We start from the raw sequence: 17,411 nt of genomic DNA, 5'->3' as shown, positions 1-17,411 counted from the left end.
TATCCTTATTATAAGGCCTACAAAAGTCTTCAGGGATCAAAGTTGTCAGACGATACCATGTAAGGGTTAATGCCCTTGAGAAGTGAAAAATGACTTGTTTTTTAGTTTTCAGCCTATATCTTGAAAACTATGATAGATTGAATGAAACTTCCGATTGATGAAATGATCCTCATGATAAGTCCTACCAAAGTCTCCATGGAGTCAAAATTGTCGGACAACTTTTTGTTAAGAGTTATTGCCCTTGAAAGGCAAAAATTAAACCAGGTGAGCGATTCAGGCTCCTGGGAACCTCTTGTTTACATTTTTATCAAAAGTGGAATCAGGAAATTACTGTCTAAACAGCTCTTTAATAATTCAACAAGGAAACGAACACATAAAGACTTACAATATAGCAATTTAAAATATCACAAAAGGAAACTAATATATGAGTGTATGGATGGAACTGAAAATAAATGTACCAGTTGCCGGGATAAAAGTTCTCATACTATAAGAATGGTTTATTTGTAAATGAAAAATATACATAATTCAAAATAGGACCAGTTTACTTATTTTAAGCTATATATTTTATACTCCTAGGCAAATCACAGTATGAAATTTTTGAGTTATGAGGTATATGATGCAATAATGACAGGACAAGGGTAATTTGTCGTTCTCCTTTTGATGCAGTAGCACAGATGTGTTGGAACTGCAGTGAGATTGCATATTAGACTTTTAAAAATTGGGGTATGTTATAAAGTGATGAGATTTGTCACTATGTTTGATTTACAGCTATAATGGCCATTGTCAGGGAGTGTAACAGGTGAAGAGTTTATTGTATACATGTACACATATAAGTGATGACAGGAAATGGCACCCTAATTAAGTCAATGAGATACCTGAACACATCATTATTGCATGTTTACTATAATTTGTTCTCATGTGTATGATTAGAATTTATAGGTACACTTTCAATTGATCTCTTCACATAAAACTTTTATTATTGTCTCCTGACATGAATATTAAATGTACAATGTATCGATTGATCGTCTGTGTAGTTAGTAACAAGCATTAGAAATAAACATGTTCTCCCATAGAGATCAGGTTTTACTGGAAGACAAGTACTGGGAGATCAAATTTCCATATTTTTCTTCCGTGTGCATGTAATTGATAGAATAAGTTACAAATCATTTATGTTTTTGATAAAAGAGGAATTGGAATGAAAACAGAAAAGAATCCTATTACATTTCACACATGGCCAACTGTCGGTGCAGTTGTAATAGTGGACAGTAGTTATTGAAGTGATTGGGCATTTGACAACACGTGAACAGAAAAAAATGTTCTGCATCTAATTTGGTCAAAAAGGCATGACATGTCAAGTTTTTAGTTATGATTAACATGACAGATACTATTTTAAAATAACCAGTCTAAAAGATGATTTTAAATTCTAGCATTATGAAGCTATAAGTACCTAAACAAAATCCAATAGCCTTTTGTCAAATGGAGATAAAAAAAAGCCTTTATGTCCATATCTTTTGTCCAAATAAGATAACAAAAACTTTTGGTCTAAGGGAATAACACATGCTGATAACGAAAAATTATAAGAATAAGTTATTGCACAAAATATTAAGTATAATGTAGACAAGAAAGCCAGTTATATAACCACAAATGACAACAAGACCCCATAATAGCCATAAATTTATTTTAGGTAGGAGTTATATAGGCTTTAAGTTTCCAACATATACAATTTTTTTCTGGGTCTCATTAATACAGATGTCATTTAACATCTGACAGACAAACTCCATTTTTTGCGAATTATTTTCATAATACAAAACCTCTGATGGCTCAACAATGTTGTGTTGGTGGAAGAACCTAGAGTTACTTATTTTGCTCACCTGAATGTAAAATAAAGGAATTTCTAAGTAACAATGTTTCAAGAAAACACCAAATTATTAGAATGATGCAAAAAGAACTTACTGGCAAACACAGCAAAACCTAAACCCCTTCAGAGATCACCAAAAAAAATCTTTGACAAGTTTAAACACAGCTTTAAGCCCCATTCTACCCTGACAATGTCTTAATTACATGTATGTACAGAAATTTTGTGCAATACTAGGTAAAACAAGCCCATAGTTTTGGTGAACAAAACTGAAATTTCATAAATTGAGGCAAAAATAATTTTATTATAGATCCTACCTTTTTTGACAGAAAAATAACTCCTACATTAAAATATTATAGGCTATTCTGCAACAAATTAAACCAAATCATTTTCTTCATTTTATTATATAAAACCTGATATTAGAAAGGCAATTTAGTGAAAATACAATGAAAAGTGTAGACAGTAATAGTCTTGACACAGCTAACATCCATCAATTAAATTAACAGAAGAGCAAATGCATGCTACTAAGATAATAAATTCCTATGTAAATTTGACATACATAGAAATGGTATTGCAAAGTTGATACTATGTAAACCTTTTTTAAAAAATAATTTTTGCATGTTCAGAGGATATAAAACACAAACTAGAGGCTCAAATGACATGCATATCTCACTGGGAAAAATGGAAATATGGTGGCTTTATTATTTGAACAAACAAAAATAAAGATTGTTTTTATATACAAAGGTTCCTCGTCATCATCATAGAATTTAGTAGGCCTAATTATATGATCATATCATCACTGAATGTTTCTTTCAATCTATTGTGATTTTCAAGATAGTAGCAAAAACAACAAAACCATCATTTTTTTTTCCTTTCAAGTGCATCTCCACACCCAATGGAGCCTTAGAAGAGCTCTTCAAACAGAAAAAAGAAATCACATTTATGGTCTTTAATTTTTTTTCAAATACAGTGGATTCCACTTAATCACATACCTGTTACTTAAACTCAAAGAACAAAAACATTTCCCATCTCGTCCATGTGAAAGTATCCTCTTATTTGCATAACATATTGCCAAAAATGAGAAAATTCCTCTTAATTGTATAAATATTTTTCAAAATTTACTCAAAAATGTACCTAAATCAGGTAAAATAACAATACATTGTTAGTGAAATATCTCGGTTTTCTTCAGAAATTTGTTTTTACAACAAGATTTTCTCTTTCCAGCGTACATACAGATGTGCCGCTGGAATGGGTCTGTTTTTCTAGAGTTAAAGTATATGATTGGGTCATAAATGTTTCCTTTTCTATGTCAATGGGCTGTCATTTATCAATGGGTCATTTTTGTACATTTTTTCGATAATTAAATGTATAATTTATCACTTTTCTGCTGGAGCCATAAATGATCTCTTAATTCAAAAAGATGTTATGTACACACTTCCATTCCAATGGAAGGTCTGTATATACTGGAATGTATCCCACTTAAAAATTAAAAACATCACGTATTTTCCCTCCAAATGACAATTTCTATTAATTGCATATTTTATTCTAACAAATAGGTTACATGATTAACAAGAATCCACTTAAGATATAGAATAAGCGGTTTAACCCGCATGTTCTATAAATAGACAGAACAGCCATATGTTGGTTGCCAGATCAGTATTAATTAAATATCACATTAAGGATGATGCAGGTCAAATTTAAAGTTTACAGGAGATGACTTTATACATTTAAAATGACAGATGCAAGACGGGGTGGACAGGGGTACTTCTTCCCCGTTTCCCTCCCCTAGAACACCACCTCACACCCTCCTTACCACTGCTTCCAAACCCTTTTCAGTTTACCCCCAATTATGGTTCCCAATCATAATCCCTGCTTCCTGTATTTTTCACTCTGCTCCCCACCCTTCAACCACCAATTCCTGTCCCTTAACTCCTGCATCCCTATCACCCCTGTCCACCCATCCAGAGGTCTCACTAACCACTTCTGGGTCATATAGCCACCCCTCTCTGTAGTACCAAAAACACACTGAACCTAGACATATGCGTTGTACGAGCATTATTTGTGTGTATTATGATTAAAAGTAGTCAAAATAAAGCTGAGAATGTGTACTTTAAAATCATATATGTAATTAACTACAAAAGTGTATGAATATCGTTTACATGTGTGAGTAATTTGCCTCCATGCTGTCAGTTAGCAGAACAGGTAAAAATGTGGATTTCAGTATTATTTATTCAAGTAAATTTTGTGAAGAATTTCTACAATCATCGTACCATTAGCATAATGATTTTGGAAGCCTTATTTTCCAAGCTTCGCAACGGTATGCAACTTTAAGATGTCATTTGTCCTGGGAATTCACAGTGAAACTTTGAAAATTACTTTTTTAACATGTAATGTAATGGAAATGTTAGAAGTGGTTAGTGAGACCAGACAAAGGATGAACGATACAATTGACAAGTGATGACAATAGCTCATATATACAAGTCAGAATAAGCTAAAATATTTGATTCAACATAATCATAAGAATTTGTTATCAAGTATGACTTCTCAGTTAAAACTATAGAAAATTGGATATATCCTACCTTACATAAAAAAAAAGTTGTTTCAATTTTACACTGTATCAATGATATCATTATAAGTTTTGGTAAGAAAACACTACAATCTATCAACTGCATCTCGTACCTTTTCTTCATGTATTGATTGTGGAAAAGCTTCATAAGATTTTAACATGTTTTCTAACAGACAACCTACGGTGGCACTATTTCCTTTTTTGTTTCGCCATTTGACAAGAAGATCATGACTGGCAGCTTCTGGTGCCCTGTTGTGTTTATATTCAATGTTCTGTACATCCACTTGTGAAAATTCAAAACTGGTTCCAATGATGTTCAAATGTGCAGGATTCAATGCTTTGCTGAAATGGAGCAAGTGCAGATCAGACAGTTGGGCCTTCTTTTTCTCAAGTGTGATTCTATCTGTACCAATCCAACTTTCTGAAAAATTAAGTACATGTATAATTATGTAATAAAATTGTAGAGAATTAATATCATAAAAATACGATGCCCAAAACATGATTAATATAATAATATGATGCCCAAAACATGATTTAAGAACCTGCAATAGTGTTGTGTTCCCATTAATATAAGTAGTTAGTAAATGAGAAATAATTTCATTCACTCCATAAACCTTTACTAAATACTTTGTGTCTTAAAGTAATTTGCATAATATTTTTAAGGTCTTCAACTCGTTTAATGGATATGAATTGTTTGAATGGTGATTCCTAGACAGTAATGCAAATAACATGTATATGCAATGACCTCGATTTTGAACCCATTAGGAAAGGCTTTTGGCTTGTACAGTGTCTTCTCCAATTCAGAGCCCTTGGGTGGATCAACAAGTTACATTCAATGTGATCAGCTGATTCGTGGAGACATATTACTTAATTGATTGGTCCAGTTAAATTGGGCTATCATCAAGGTTACATTACTAAAAGTGAACTAGCCTTCAATTTCACGAAAAACATGATCAAAATGTAGTGTGTTTGCTGCAGAGACACATTTCTATTTCTTTAAATAAAAATGGGAAGGTTTAGTTCTAGTGTATGTAAAGTATTAAGTTTAAATAAACAAAATTTATTGCTACCTCATTATTATTTCATATTACTTAAAAATTGGGGTTTTTAAGGCCAAGAAAAAAATAGAGTAGGTAGGTAGGTAGGTAGGTCAAATCATTTTACTTAAATTATTTTATATAGGCACTTAAGGGAGGATTTCTTTATTTTAATAATACTCAACTGAAAATGATAGTATTGCTGCATTTCATAAAAAAAATACCAATAAAATGTGCTATGGTGGGTAGGGTTAACTTAAACAGACACCATTTTTTTTTTTGCCTAATCGTGTGACATCACAGTTAGAATTAAGTTTACAATGATCCATAAAAACTGAAGTACCATCATTCAGAAATAATTAAGGATCGTTTTCAATTGTTGTTTAGAATATTGTACACTTGATCGGTTTACGCTGAATAAATCAAGAAGTATTTTAGGTTACAGCGTTAATCGATCATAAGTTGTTTGTATCCAATATTCTGACCAACAATTTACAACAAATTTTATCCTTCATTTAAAGAAGAAACAAAAATAAATAAATAACAAGAAATTTGTTTTCTTAACACTGAATATGAAATCAGTATTTTTTTTTAACACAGATCAATATATGTTTTTACTGTAGTTATATAGTTTGATTCCCCCTTTTAGCCCCTTAATCTAAAACCGTTGTGACCATAACCCCTAAAATCAATACTAACATTTTTTTGTGGTTAGGAATCTTTGTATAAAATTTTAAAAGGATCAATCAACAATTATTGAAGGTGTCAGAGGAAAAGCAATGGATGAAGACATGCAAGACAATGTTATACCATTATACGACTGCCAATTGTTTTCATTCATATAACAACTTGATAGTGACTATGTAAGTTGTGCATATAAAAACTTGACAGTGACTATGTAAGTTGTGCATAAAAAAACTTGACAGTGACTATGTAAGTTGTTCATATAAAAACTTAACAGTGACTATGTAAGTTGTGCATATAAAAACTTGACAGTGACTATGTAAGTTGTTCATATAAAAACTTGATAGTGATTATGTAAGTTGCTGATTATAAAACATAACAACATTGCATATCAACACATTAATAACTAACCAATTGTTTTGGGTTCTTCTGATTTTACTGTTACTTCAGTTGATTCTATTTTGTTAGCTAAATCTGAGTAAGAGTCATCTTTTTTAAGATAGTCTATAAAAGCTTTATATCCAATAGGATTTCCTCTCACAAGAAGTCTAACAAATTCTCTATTTTTATCCTGTGTGGTGGCTTTGCTGTTGACCCTATCCATATCGTCAAGACTAAAAACACCTTCTTGAATAAAACTATCTAATATATCAATTTTATCAACTGCTATACCAGTTATTATATCTTTGTAGTTTTTTGTAATTTTCAGCTCATCTGCTTCCTTCAAAGGCATTTCTGTTAGTGCAACTTGCACATTGACCCTGTGAAAAATATATTTTAAAATAGCATTTTGGAAACTAACAATGTTAATCAGCAGAAAAACTTAGGTTTATATTAAACCACTCAAATTTTATAGGAAGGTTTAGTATCATACGTAGAAGTGTATGAGGGAATATAGATAAAGTTGGTGGACTCCAAAGGGACATAATTCAAATTAAAGATTTTTTCATGTTACAACCTCGTAAGCGCAACTCCTCCTACACCCTCAAAGGATTTTGATGAAATTTTAAAGGAAGGTTGGTATGATATGTAGATGGGCATTTTTAGTAATGGCGGCCATGTTTTTTGACAGATAAAAAATCCCGACATCATTTCTATGCAGGATACCCCAAGGAACATTCATACCAAGTTTGGTTCCAATTGGTCAAGTAGTGTCAGAGGAGAGGATTTTTTAAAGAAATAACATTAAAAATAGCAAAAAAAACGTTGAAAAAGGGTAGTAACTCCAATATGGCTTATCAGATTAAAAAGAAAATTTCACCACAGATAGATCTAATCATGCTGATCACTAATACCCATGTCATGATTTGGCTGAACCTTACAGTTTTGGAGATATATGTGAAAAACTAGTGTCTGACCCCAATGTTTCATTAGTCAAGTAGTGTCAATAGCTTACATGGCCTTTGGCCAGGTGTGCTAATCAAAGGTCTGATAGCACTGGTAGTTTTTGATTCTTGTGAAATTTGTAGCATGAACAAATTGCATGATCCTAAAGGATCAAAAACTCAAAAAGGAGAGAGAGATGATTTGAGGGGTGAATATTAATGATGTATATCCAAGACATCAAGGAGAGTCAAAAGAGCAAAACCCCAATATCCACCTCTCAATTAGCATATAAACATTGAAAGCATCACACCTGTGAGGTAAAGCAAGATGATTTTAACTGAGAGAAATGGGATATTCCCAACAAAATACATATTCCCTTCCAGGTAATCCCTGTCTATAGTTTTTATTCAGAGATCTTGTAAAACCTATCCATAATTTTGTTGCCCATTTAAGGACAGACCATTAACTTCAAGTGGAGGGGGCATGGGACTATGTGTGTTTAGAAATAATATAATTTGATCTGGAATTTTGAGAAAAAATACATTGTATTTGTCAAGAACTTGGTACATCTAGGAAACAAGAAAAAAAAAAATCCTTGTATGTTGTTGCTATGAGTAGAAAATATAAATGATTGGTCCTTTAGTCAGTAACTGAATGCTGTGCAAGGTACCTGGTGCTGCTGCAAATATTTTTTCCAATACAAAAGGTACAGGTTTAGGTTTATGACAACTGGCATTGCAAAAATCCTTCAACTAAGGATACACTACAGTGCAAACTGGAATCCAGTAGGATCTGGAATCCTCCTAGGGCAAAACGGAATTCCAGTTTGTCCAAGAAGAAACTAGAATTCCAACTTGCCTTAGGAGGATTATGGATTACTGATTTCAAATTTGCACTGTATCATATACATTGATAAAATAATAAAAAGAACTTGACTTTTTTACCATAAAAACATTAAAATAAACCAAATAGCAGGTTTTCGTGATTGTCGAAGTCTGGAACTATTTGTCATTTTAAAAAAGATCTTTTTTTGGTTTTTCTACCTCAATCAGGGACTTTATATTACATGGACTGGTCACTCCTAACAAAAGTTTATATAATGTGTAAAAATAACTGTGCCTCCCCAGTTTTTATACTAGTTCAAGACAAATCACACTATTGTTTATGCGCATTGTATGGCACAAACTATTATATCTTCGTCGATTTGTGACATCATTTTTGTGCGAAATTCGTGATTTATCTCCCTTTGGTCATATAAGCCGCATTGGAAGATCTTCTGTACCGGTAAATGCCAGGCATCCCTCCTTGTGTCCATCTGTCTTCATGACTACAATTTCACAACTGATTCCAAAGAAGCTTATACCAAAATGCTTCTAACAGTTAGACTTCGAAGAAAATTGATAATCAGCATTGAATGTTAGTTTTAGGGGGAGTTATGCCAATTTCATTATTAAACATTTTAGCGAGGGTCGGGTGGGAGATATGGAACAATGTTCTTTTCTTGGAGAATGTGAGCTACTTTTCCTAATTCCGACAAGTTGTTGAACGAAGTCATATTTAAGATAGTTCCGTATTATTACAAATAAAACACAATTTGCCAGTTCATTTACCAAGGTAAAAATGTAGAAACAGTTTCACACAGAGTATCTAATCCAGGCATGGCTTCAAAGGTGCGGACTCAGAAATGACCCTCCCCTGAAATTTGAGGATACATTTTTTGCATGAAATAATGATTTTTCATATACAAATTCCATCCCCATAAATGTTCTTGCATTGCTTTGCTTTGCTCGGCCTTTAAAATTTATGTAACAGACCACTTGAATTTTAGATCTCAAGTATATGATTGATTGTCATCCATTTAATAATATCTTTGCAATGTTAAGAGTAGGAACACCAGAAAAATAATAGTCTCACAACTAGGATGTATTTTTACCGACAAGGGTGGTGAGCAAATTTTTTTGGAAAATGTAAAAGGATGATCTAAATTCTTTATTACAGCATAAGGGGGTCATGCTTCTTATAATTTTAAAAGGGGTGGTCATGAATTTTCCCCTCCTTTGCAAGGAGTCTGTTCTCCTACTTAATCAAAATAAGGTAAGAAATGGGAATAGAATTTGTCATTTGTCAAAATAAAAATAATATTTAATTTTTATGGGGAGGGGGGGGGGGGGCTAGGATCAAATTTCATTCCTGCATTTCTATTTTGCAAAAACTTTTTTCTTCAGTGCTGAGCACAGAAATATTTATTTAATGTAAACGAAAAATATTAGGACAATGATAGATCCTGCCTTTTTATTTCAAATTTGATTCAAAGTATGCCACTAGAAGACACAAGCTTGTACAAGTAAAAATGGTAGGTATATGTACACTCTTTTACATGTAAAAATACTTCACTGGGGCTGACATTCTCTTCCTTTTGTTCAGTAAAAACATTATCACTAAGTGTTGAAATGCTCCACTACATTCTAAATGTTGAACTTTAGATCCTGATAATGATTAACAACTTACTGGGGTATAGTTTAAGAAAATTAAAATTTTGATATTTCTTTCTCAAGACGTAAGAAGTACATTCATTTAGTCATTATTTTATAATTATATTTAAAGCACACTTATTAAAAATGACCATTGCCATTCAGCAGATTTTTTTTCTTAATCATTAGATATTAATTTCATTACATATAATAAATGCAATAGTTGTCACAAACATTCAATGACAAATCATACTGTAAGAACTTGTGAAAAAGTGAATATTTTTTCATTATTTGCCTAAAATTACCTCATTTTGAAATGGAAAATATCCATATTCCTTTTTTTTCAAATACATGAAAATATAGGTTGCCATAATTTCTCAAATCTTTCATCTTTAATCATGGTAGGAAACTCACTCAAATTCTAGCCAGTCCTTAATACAATTTTTCAATATATTTACTATATGGCTAAATAGATTTTTGCTAAAATTAGCCTGCCCTGCCAAAAAGTAGTCAGTCTCAGCAGACTATTACTTCAAACTCAGCAACAGCTGTTAAATAGTAATGGCAGTGTTCTATATAGATCATTACAAATGACTTCTCCCTCTAATATAACTCCCTGCCTCAAGGAAACAAAGTTTGTGGACATCTGAAGTGAGTGCACTTCATTTTGTTCTATTAGCTATACCACTGCTCATTAAGTGCAGTACTTTTTTAACAGGGAGTGTTATATAGAAAAGTATATATGATGAGTTGTTAATAAAGTCTAAGATGCCATTCTTAAGAGTTGGACGATTCAGATTTTTAGCTATACATGTGTATAAAATAATAAACAAACTTACTCCTGTATACTTACATGATATGATAACTGTTAACAGCAAATTAATTCTTGAATTATTATTAAATTGGAATTCAGATACTTTCTGTAAAACATGTTTTTAACCAGCAGTATATGCAGTCTTCATTTTTTTTTACCAAAAAATACAATGCATTTGTTGCATACTGTAATTAGGTGTAACAAATCAATATATGAAAGGTACCCCAAATACTCACATGATCTTTTGAACATGACTTCTGGTTATACATTTTAGACCTTTTGACTTCAAAAAACCAATCAAATAAGAAATATTAGATAAATATACATCATTTTCTTGCTTAGAAAAGAATTGAAACTGATTTTTCCACAACTCATGCAATTTTCAGTCCTTAACATACCGTAAGAAAGGGTAACTTAACTGGTACAGGTGTACAGGTGTGTGGCCCCAAAATTTTTTACCCACCCCGTTCATATATTGACTTTGAAAAACCGACACCTGTTCATATGTATGTAATGCATTTATGTTAATTAAACCCATTCATATATATAATAATAATATTCTTTATTGGCACAAACAAATTACAATAATTGGCAAAGGCCCATATAATTGATATATAAAAGAGTAACATATATAGTAGCGGTATACATGTAAATAGAATATTAATCAAATGTTCTGAGAAGAGATATTTGTTATGAAATAATTTTTTTCTGATAGAAAAAATAATATCTAAAAAATTAGTGATAATCTTTAGTATAGTATATGAATCACTGAATATACATTGTTTCATTGTGTAGTAATGAATTGAATCAATATCTTTTTTGAGGATATTTGACAATTTGGACATAAATTGACGTCTAACTTTGGAGTATTTTTCACATTTTAGCAAAAAATGTAATTCATCTTCAACCTCCCCAGAGTTGCAAACTTTACATAATCTCTCGTTTGCAGGAATTGATAGATGACGGCCTTTTTCTATTTCCAAATTATGGCTACTGATTCTAATATTGCAAAGAGAGGATCTTTCTGATCTTGCTCGTTTGTATCCAATGTGTATATTTCGATAAAATGTTAGTTTATTTGAATTTTGGATTTGGGAATGTTGCTCTTGCATAAATTGATCGGTTATTCGTTGTTTTATATTTGATAAAATAGGTTTAAAGCTACATTTTTCATAGATTATGTGTGAAAAACCAAGTTTATTGGTAATAGAATATATTCTCTTTGTCCAAGTGTTATTGTTTTCTGTAGCTTGAAATATTTTGAAAGCCGAAGTGTTTTCTGAGGAAAGAAGATGATTTAAAAATTTAACACAGGAAAACATAATTTTTGAGTGAAGTGGGAGTCGTCCAAGTTCAGAATGACATGCAGCATTTGTAGCTTTGCAATGTACACTAAGAATTTCCTTGATGAATTTTAAATGAAATTTTTCTACAACTGAGTTATTAAAAGTACATGTATCAATATCTATACCCCAGACTTCACAACAGTACAAAAGAATGGGGCTAATTAAAGTATCAAACAGCTTTTCTAATAGATGACATGAATAATCTAGCCCTACTGACTTTTTTTATCTTGAATAAAGCTTTTCTAGCCTTCTCCATCAGCAAAGATACAGCTAAATTAAATTTACCATTATAATGTAACATGACACCAAGATAACAATATTTTGGTACTATTTGAATGATATCATTATTGTATGTAAACTCATTAATATAAGATCTACCATTTGAATTAAATACAATAACTTTAGATTTGGACACATTAACATATAATTTCCAATTACAGCAATATTCATGAACAATATTTAAGTTAGTTTGTAAACCTTGTTTACTTTCAGATAATATAACTAAGTCATCAGCATATAAAAGACAATTTACTGATATATACCCAATTTTTACAGGATTGCAATTATTTGACTTTAATACCTTTACAAAGTCATCTAAAAAAATATTAAATAATAAAGGACTCAAAACATCACCTTGTTTGACACCACATTCTGATTTGAATGTGGAACTTAGTTCATTTGAAAATTTGATTCTATTTGTAGTATTATGATACATAGGAAATATTATTTGAAATAGTTCTGGACGAACATTTGCTGACGCAAGTTTGTAAAAAAGACCAACCCGCCAAATGGTATCAAAAGCCTTACATAGGTCAATAAAAACAGCAAAAACTTTTCTTTTCTTGTTTTTATAGTGGTCAATAATGGATTTGATTGAAAATAGATGGTCAGCAGTTCTACTGTTTTCTCTGAAACCAATTTGGTTTTCACTTAGGAGAGATTTGCTGTTTGTAAATTCCAGCATAAATTATTCTATTAAACAGTTTTCCTAAATTAGAAGTTATAGAAATTCTCCTATAATTACAGGGGTCTGTCTTATTACCTGATTTATGAAGAAGAACCACAAAGCTCTCATTCCATAGAAGTTATAGAAATTCTCCTATAATTACAGGGGTCTGTCTTATTACCTGATTTATGAAGAAGAACCACAAAGCTCTCATTCCATAGTAGTTATAGAAATTCTCCTATAATTACAGGGGTCAGTCTTATTACCTGATTTATGAAGAAGAACCACAAAGCTCTCATTCCATAGAAGTTATAGAAATTCTCCTATAATTACAGGGGTCAGTCTTATTACCTGATTTATGAAGAAGAACCACAAAGCTCTCATTCCATAGAAGTTATAGAAATTCTCCTATAATTACAGGGGTCTGTCTTATTACCTGATTTATGAAGAAGAACCACAAAGCTCTCATTCCATAGTAGTTATAGAAATTCTCCTATAATTACAGGGGTCAGTCTTATTACCTGATTTATGAAGAAGAACCACAAAGCTCTCATTCCATAGAAGTTATAGAAATTCTCCTATAATTACAGGGGTCAGTCTTATTACCTGATTTATGAAGAAGAACCACAAAGCTCTCATTCCATAGTAGTTATAGAAATTCTCCTATAATTACAGGGGTCAGTCTTATTACCTGATTTATGAAGAAGAACCACAAAGCTCTCATTCCATAGAAGTTATAGAAATTCTCCTATAATTACAGGGGTCAGTCTTATTACCTGATTTATGAAGAAGAACCACAAAGCTCTCATTCCATAGTAGTTATAGAAATTCTCCTATAATTACAGGGGTCTGTCTTATTACCTGATTTATGAAGAAGAACCACAAAGCTCTCATTCCATAGAAGTTATAGAAATTCTCCTATAATTACAGGGGTCAGTCTTATTACCTGATTTATGAAGAAGAACCACAAAGCTCTCATTCCATAGAAGTTATAGAAATTCTCCTATAATTACAGGGGTCAGTCTTATTACCTGATTTATGAAGAAGAACCACAAAGCTCTCATTCCATAGTAGTTATAGAAATTCTCCTATAATTACAGGGGTCTGTCTTATTACCTGATTTATGAAGAAGAACCACAAAGCTCTCATTCCATAGAAGTTATAGAAATTCTCCTATAATTACAGGGGTCAGTCTTATTACCTGATTTATGAAGAAGAACCACAAAGCTCTCATTCCATAGAAGTTATAGAAATTCTCCTATAATTACAGGGGTCAGTCTTATTACCTGATTTATGAAGAAGAACCACAAAGCTCTCATTCCATAGTAGTTATAGAAATTCTCCTATAATTACAGGGGTCTGTCTTATTACCTGATTTATGAAGAAGAACCACAAAGCTCTCATTCCATAGAAGTTATAGAAATTCTCCTATAATTACAGGGGTCAGTCTTATTACCTGATTTATGAAGAAGAACCACAAAGCTCTCATTCCATAGAAGTTATAGAAATTCTCCTATAATTACAGGGGTCAGTCTTATTACCTGATTTATGAAGGAGAACAAAAAAGCTCTCATTCCATAGAAGTTATAGAAATTCCCCGATAATTACAGGGGTCAGTCTTATTACCTGATTTATGAAGGAGAACCAAAAAGCTCTCATTCCATAGAAGTTATAGAAATTCTCCTATAATTACAGGGGTCAGTCTTATTACCTGATTTATGAAGAAGAACCACAAAGCTCTCATTCCATAGAAGTTATAGAAATTCTCCTATAATTACAGGGGTCAGTCTTATTACCTGATTTATGAAGAAGAACCACAAAGCTCTCATTCCATAGTAGTTATAGAAATTCTCCTATAATTACAGGGGTCTGTCTTATTACCTGATTTATGAAGAAGAACCACAAAGCTCTCATTCCATAGAAGTTATAGAAATTCTCCTATAATTACAGGGGTCAGTCTTATTACCTGATTTATGAAGGAGAACAAAAAAGCTCTCATTCCATAGTAGTTATAGAAATTCTCCTATAATTACAGGGGTCAGTCTTATTACCTGATTTATGAAGAAGAACCAAAAAGCTCTCATTCCATAGTAGTTATAGAAATTCCCCGATAATTACAGGGGTCAGTCTTATTACCTGATTTATGAAGAAGAACCACAAAGCTCTCATTCCATAGTAGTTATAGAAATTCTCCTATAATTACAGGGGTCAGTCTTATTACCTGATTTATGAAGGAGAACAAAAAAGCTCTCATTCCATAGAAGTTATAGAAATTCTCCTATAATTACAGGGGTCAGTCTTATTACCTGATTTATGAAGAAGAACCACAAAGCTCTCATTCCATAGAAGTTATAGAAATTCTCCTATAATTACAGGGGTCAGTCTTATTACCTGATTTATGAAGGAGAACAAAAAAGCTCTCATTCCATAGAAGTTATAGAAATTCCCCGATAATTACAGGGTTCTGTCTTATTACCTGATTTATGAAGGAGAATCAAAAAGCTCTCATTCCACAGAAGTTATAGAAATTCTCCTATAATTACAGAGGTCAGTCTTATTACCTGATTTATGTAGAAGAACCAAAAAGCTCTCATTCCATAGAAGTTATAGAAATTCTCCTATAATTACAGGGGTCAGTCTTATTACCTGATTTATGTAGAAGAACCAAAAAGCTCTCATTCCATAGAAGTTATAGAAATTCTCCTATAATTACTGGGGTCAGTCTTATTACCTGATTTATGTAGAAGAACCAAAAAGCTCTCATTCCATAGAAGTTATAGAAATTCCCCTATAATTACAGGGGTCAGTCTTATTACTGATTTATGTAGAAGAACCAAAAAGCTCTCATTCCATAGAAGTTATAGAAATTCCCCTATAATTACTGGGGTCAGTCTTATTACTGATTTATGTAGAAGAACCAAAAAGCTCTCATTCCATAGAAGTTATAGAAATTCCCCTATAATTACTGGGGTCAGTCTTATTACTGATTTATGTAGAAGAACCAAAAAGCTCTCATTCCATAGAAGTTATAGAAATTCTCCTATAATTACTGGGGTCAGTCTTATTACTGATTTATGTAGAAGAACCAAAAAGCTCTCATTCCATAGAAGTTATAGAAATTCCCCTATAATTACTGAGGTCAGTCTTATTACTGATTTATGTAGAAGAACCAAAAAGCTCTCATTCCATAGAAGTTATAGAAATTCCCCTATAATTACTGGGGTCAGTCTTATTACTGATTTATGTAGAAGAACCAAAAAGCTCTCATTCCATAGAAGTTATAGAAATTCCCCTATAATTACAGGGGTCAGTCTTATTACCTGATTTATGAAGAAGAACCAAAAAGCTCTCATTCCATAGAAGTTATAGAAATTCCCCTATAATTACAGGGGTCAGTCTTATTACCTGATTTATGTAGAAGAACCAAAAAGCTCTCATTCCATAGAAGTTATAGAAATTCCCCTATAATTACAGGGGTCAGTCTTATTACCTGATTTAAGTAGAAGAACCAAAAAGCTCTCATTCCATAGTTTAGGAAATGTTTCTTTGAGGAAAATAAAGTTATATAATTTTTCAAGAGGTTTGAGAATAGTATTCCCACTATATATATATATATATTCATGGTGTTTATCAGTATCTAGCCATCACAGCAGGATGCTGATCAGAACATTTGACATTGTATCTAAAGATATCATCATGTTTGAGCCTTCTTGCTTGTCAGTCAAGTGTTAATCTTCATTTAATTTGATGATTTGAAGGACGATTCAATTGATGTCGAATCAATTACCATGTGTAAATTATTACTATATATATAGGGTACCATTTGTTAATTTTAACCCCAATCACATATACTGCAACTTATTTCCTACCCTTATCATATATTACTAATCATAATCACCAATATGGGCCGCACATCTGTACCTACCACTGTACTTAAGTTAACCCCCCCCCATGTGGCTTACCCGACAGATGCAACATCATCTCCTTAAAATCTTTCATTTTTATTTTAATTTGCCTGGCATGTTAATTTTAATGCTTTTAGCTGCTTAGTAGCATCAGCTTTCAAATTTAGTCTGCATTGCTTTTATTTTAGTGCTTTTTTTTGTGAAATTGTGTGCTTGATTACTTATGTTATTTAAAACTAGTATGTCATGTTGCTTTAAGCTTATATGCGTGTCTTGTGTTTATGTATGTCGATTTTAAAAGCTTTACAGAGCTTATGTTTCCTCTTTGATATATCGACTTTAAATAAAATTTACTTGACTTGAATTTTCAAACTCAATACCTCAGACCAGGAAGAAAAAAAAATGGTTGATCATTTGAATAAAAGGATGAGGTTTTGTTGTTAGATTAGTTGTTTAATGTA

At 31.9% G+C, this 17,411-nt stretch overlaps 1 protein-coding gene across 2 annotated transcripts; it reads right to left on the bottom strand.

The window, feature by feature from the left end:
* Positions 1-2,240: 2,240 nt before the first annotated feature.
* Positions 2,241-17,369, bottom strand: LOC148626905 (uncharacterized). 2 transcript variants are annotated; one of them, XM_088559670.1, is made up of 3 exons: positions 17,331-17,369; positions 6,554-6,903; positions 2,241-4,842 (listed from the first exon to the last, which is right to left on the bottom strand). In XM_088559670.1, exons 2-3 carry the CDS (start codon positions 6,873-6,875, stop codon positions 4,508-4,510), a joined length of 657 nt encoding a protein of 218 aa, XP_088415796.1. In that variant the 5' UTR covers positions 6,876-6,903; positions 17,331-17,369; the 3' UTR covers positions 2,241-4,507. The 2 variants fall into 2 exon arrangements, with proteins under 2 accessions (XP_088415796.1, XP_088415702.1); XM_088559576.1 differs by having other exon boundaries at positions 17,305-17,348.
* Positions 17,370-17,411: the final 42 nt, after the last annotated feature.

The sequence above is a fragment of the Perna viridis genome, chromosome 1 (genome assembly GCF_037379345.1).
Source record: "Perna viridis isolate PV_CMFRI_1.1 ecotype Kerala chromosome 1, ASM3737934v1, whole genome shotgun sequence".
In the NCBI taxonomy this organism is placed as follows: Eukaryota; Metazoa; Mollusca; class Bivalvia; order Mytilida; family Mytilidae; genus Perna; species Perna viridis.
The sequence above is the reverse complement of the archived record's forward strand: the minus strand, read 5'-3'. Positions and strand labels throughout refer to the sequence as shown.

Excerpts from the sequence above, each read along its gene's own strand:
- LOC148626905 (XM_088559670.1), bottom strand. The coding sequence starts at position 6,875 with ATGCCTTTGAAGGAAGCAGATGAGCTGAAAATTACAAAAAACTACAAA. Across the intron at positions 4,843-6,553 it reads AGAAGAACCCAAAACAATTG|AAAGTTGGATTGGTACAGAT; the intron begins GTTAGTTATTAA and ends TTAATTTTTCAG.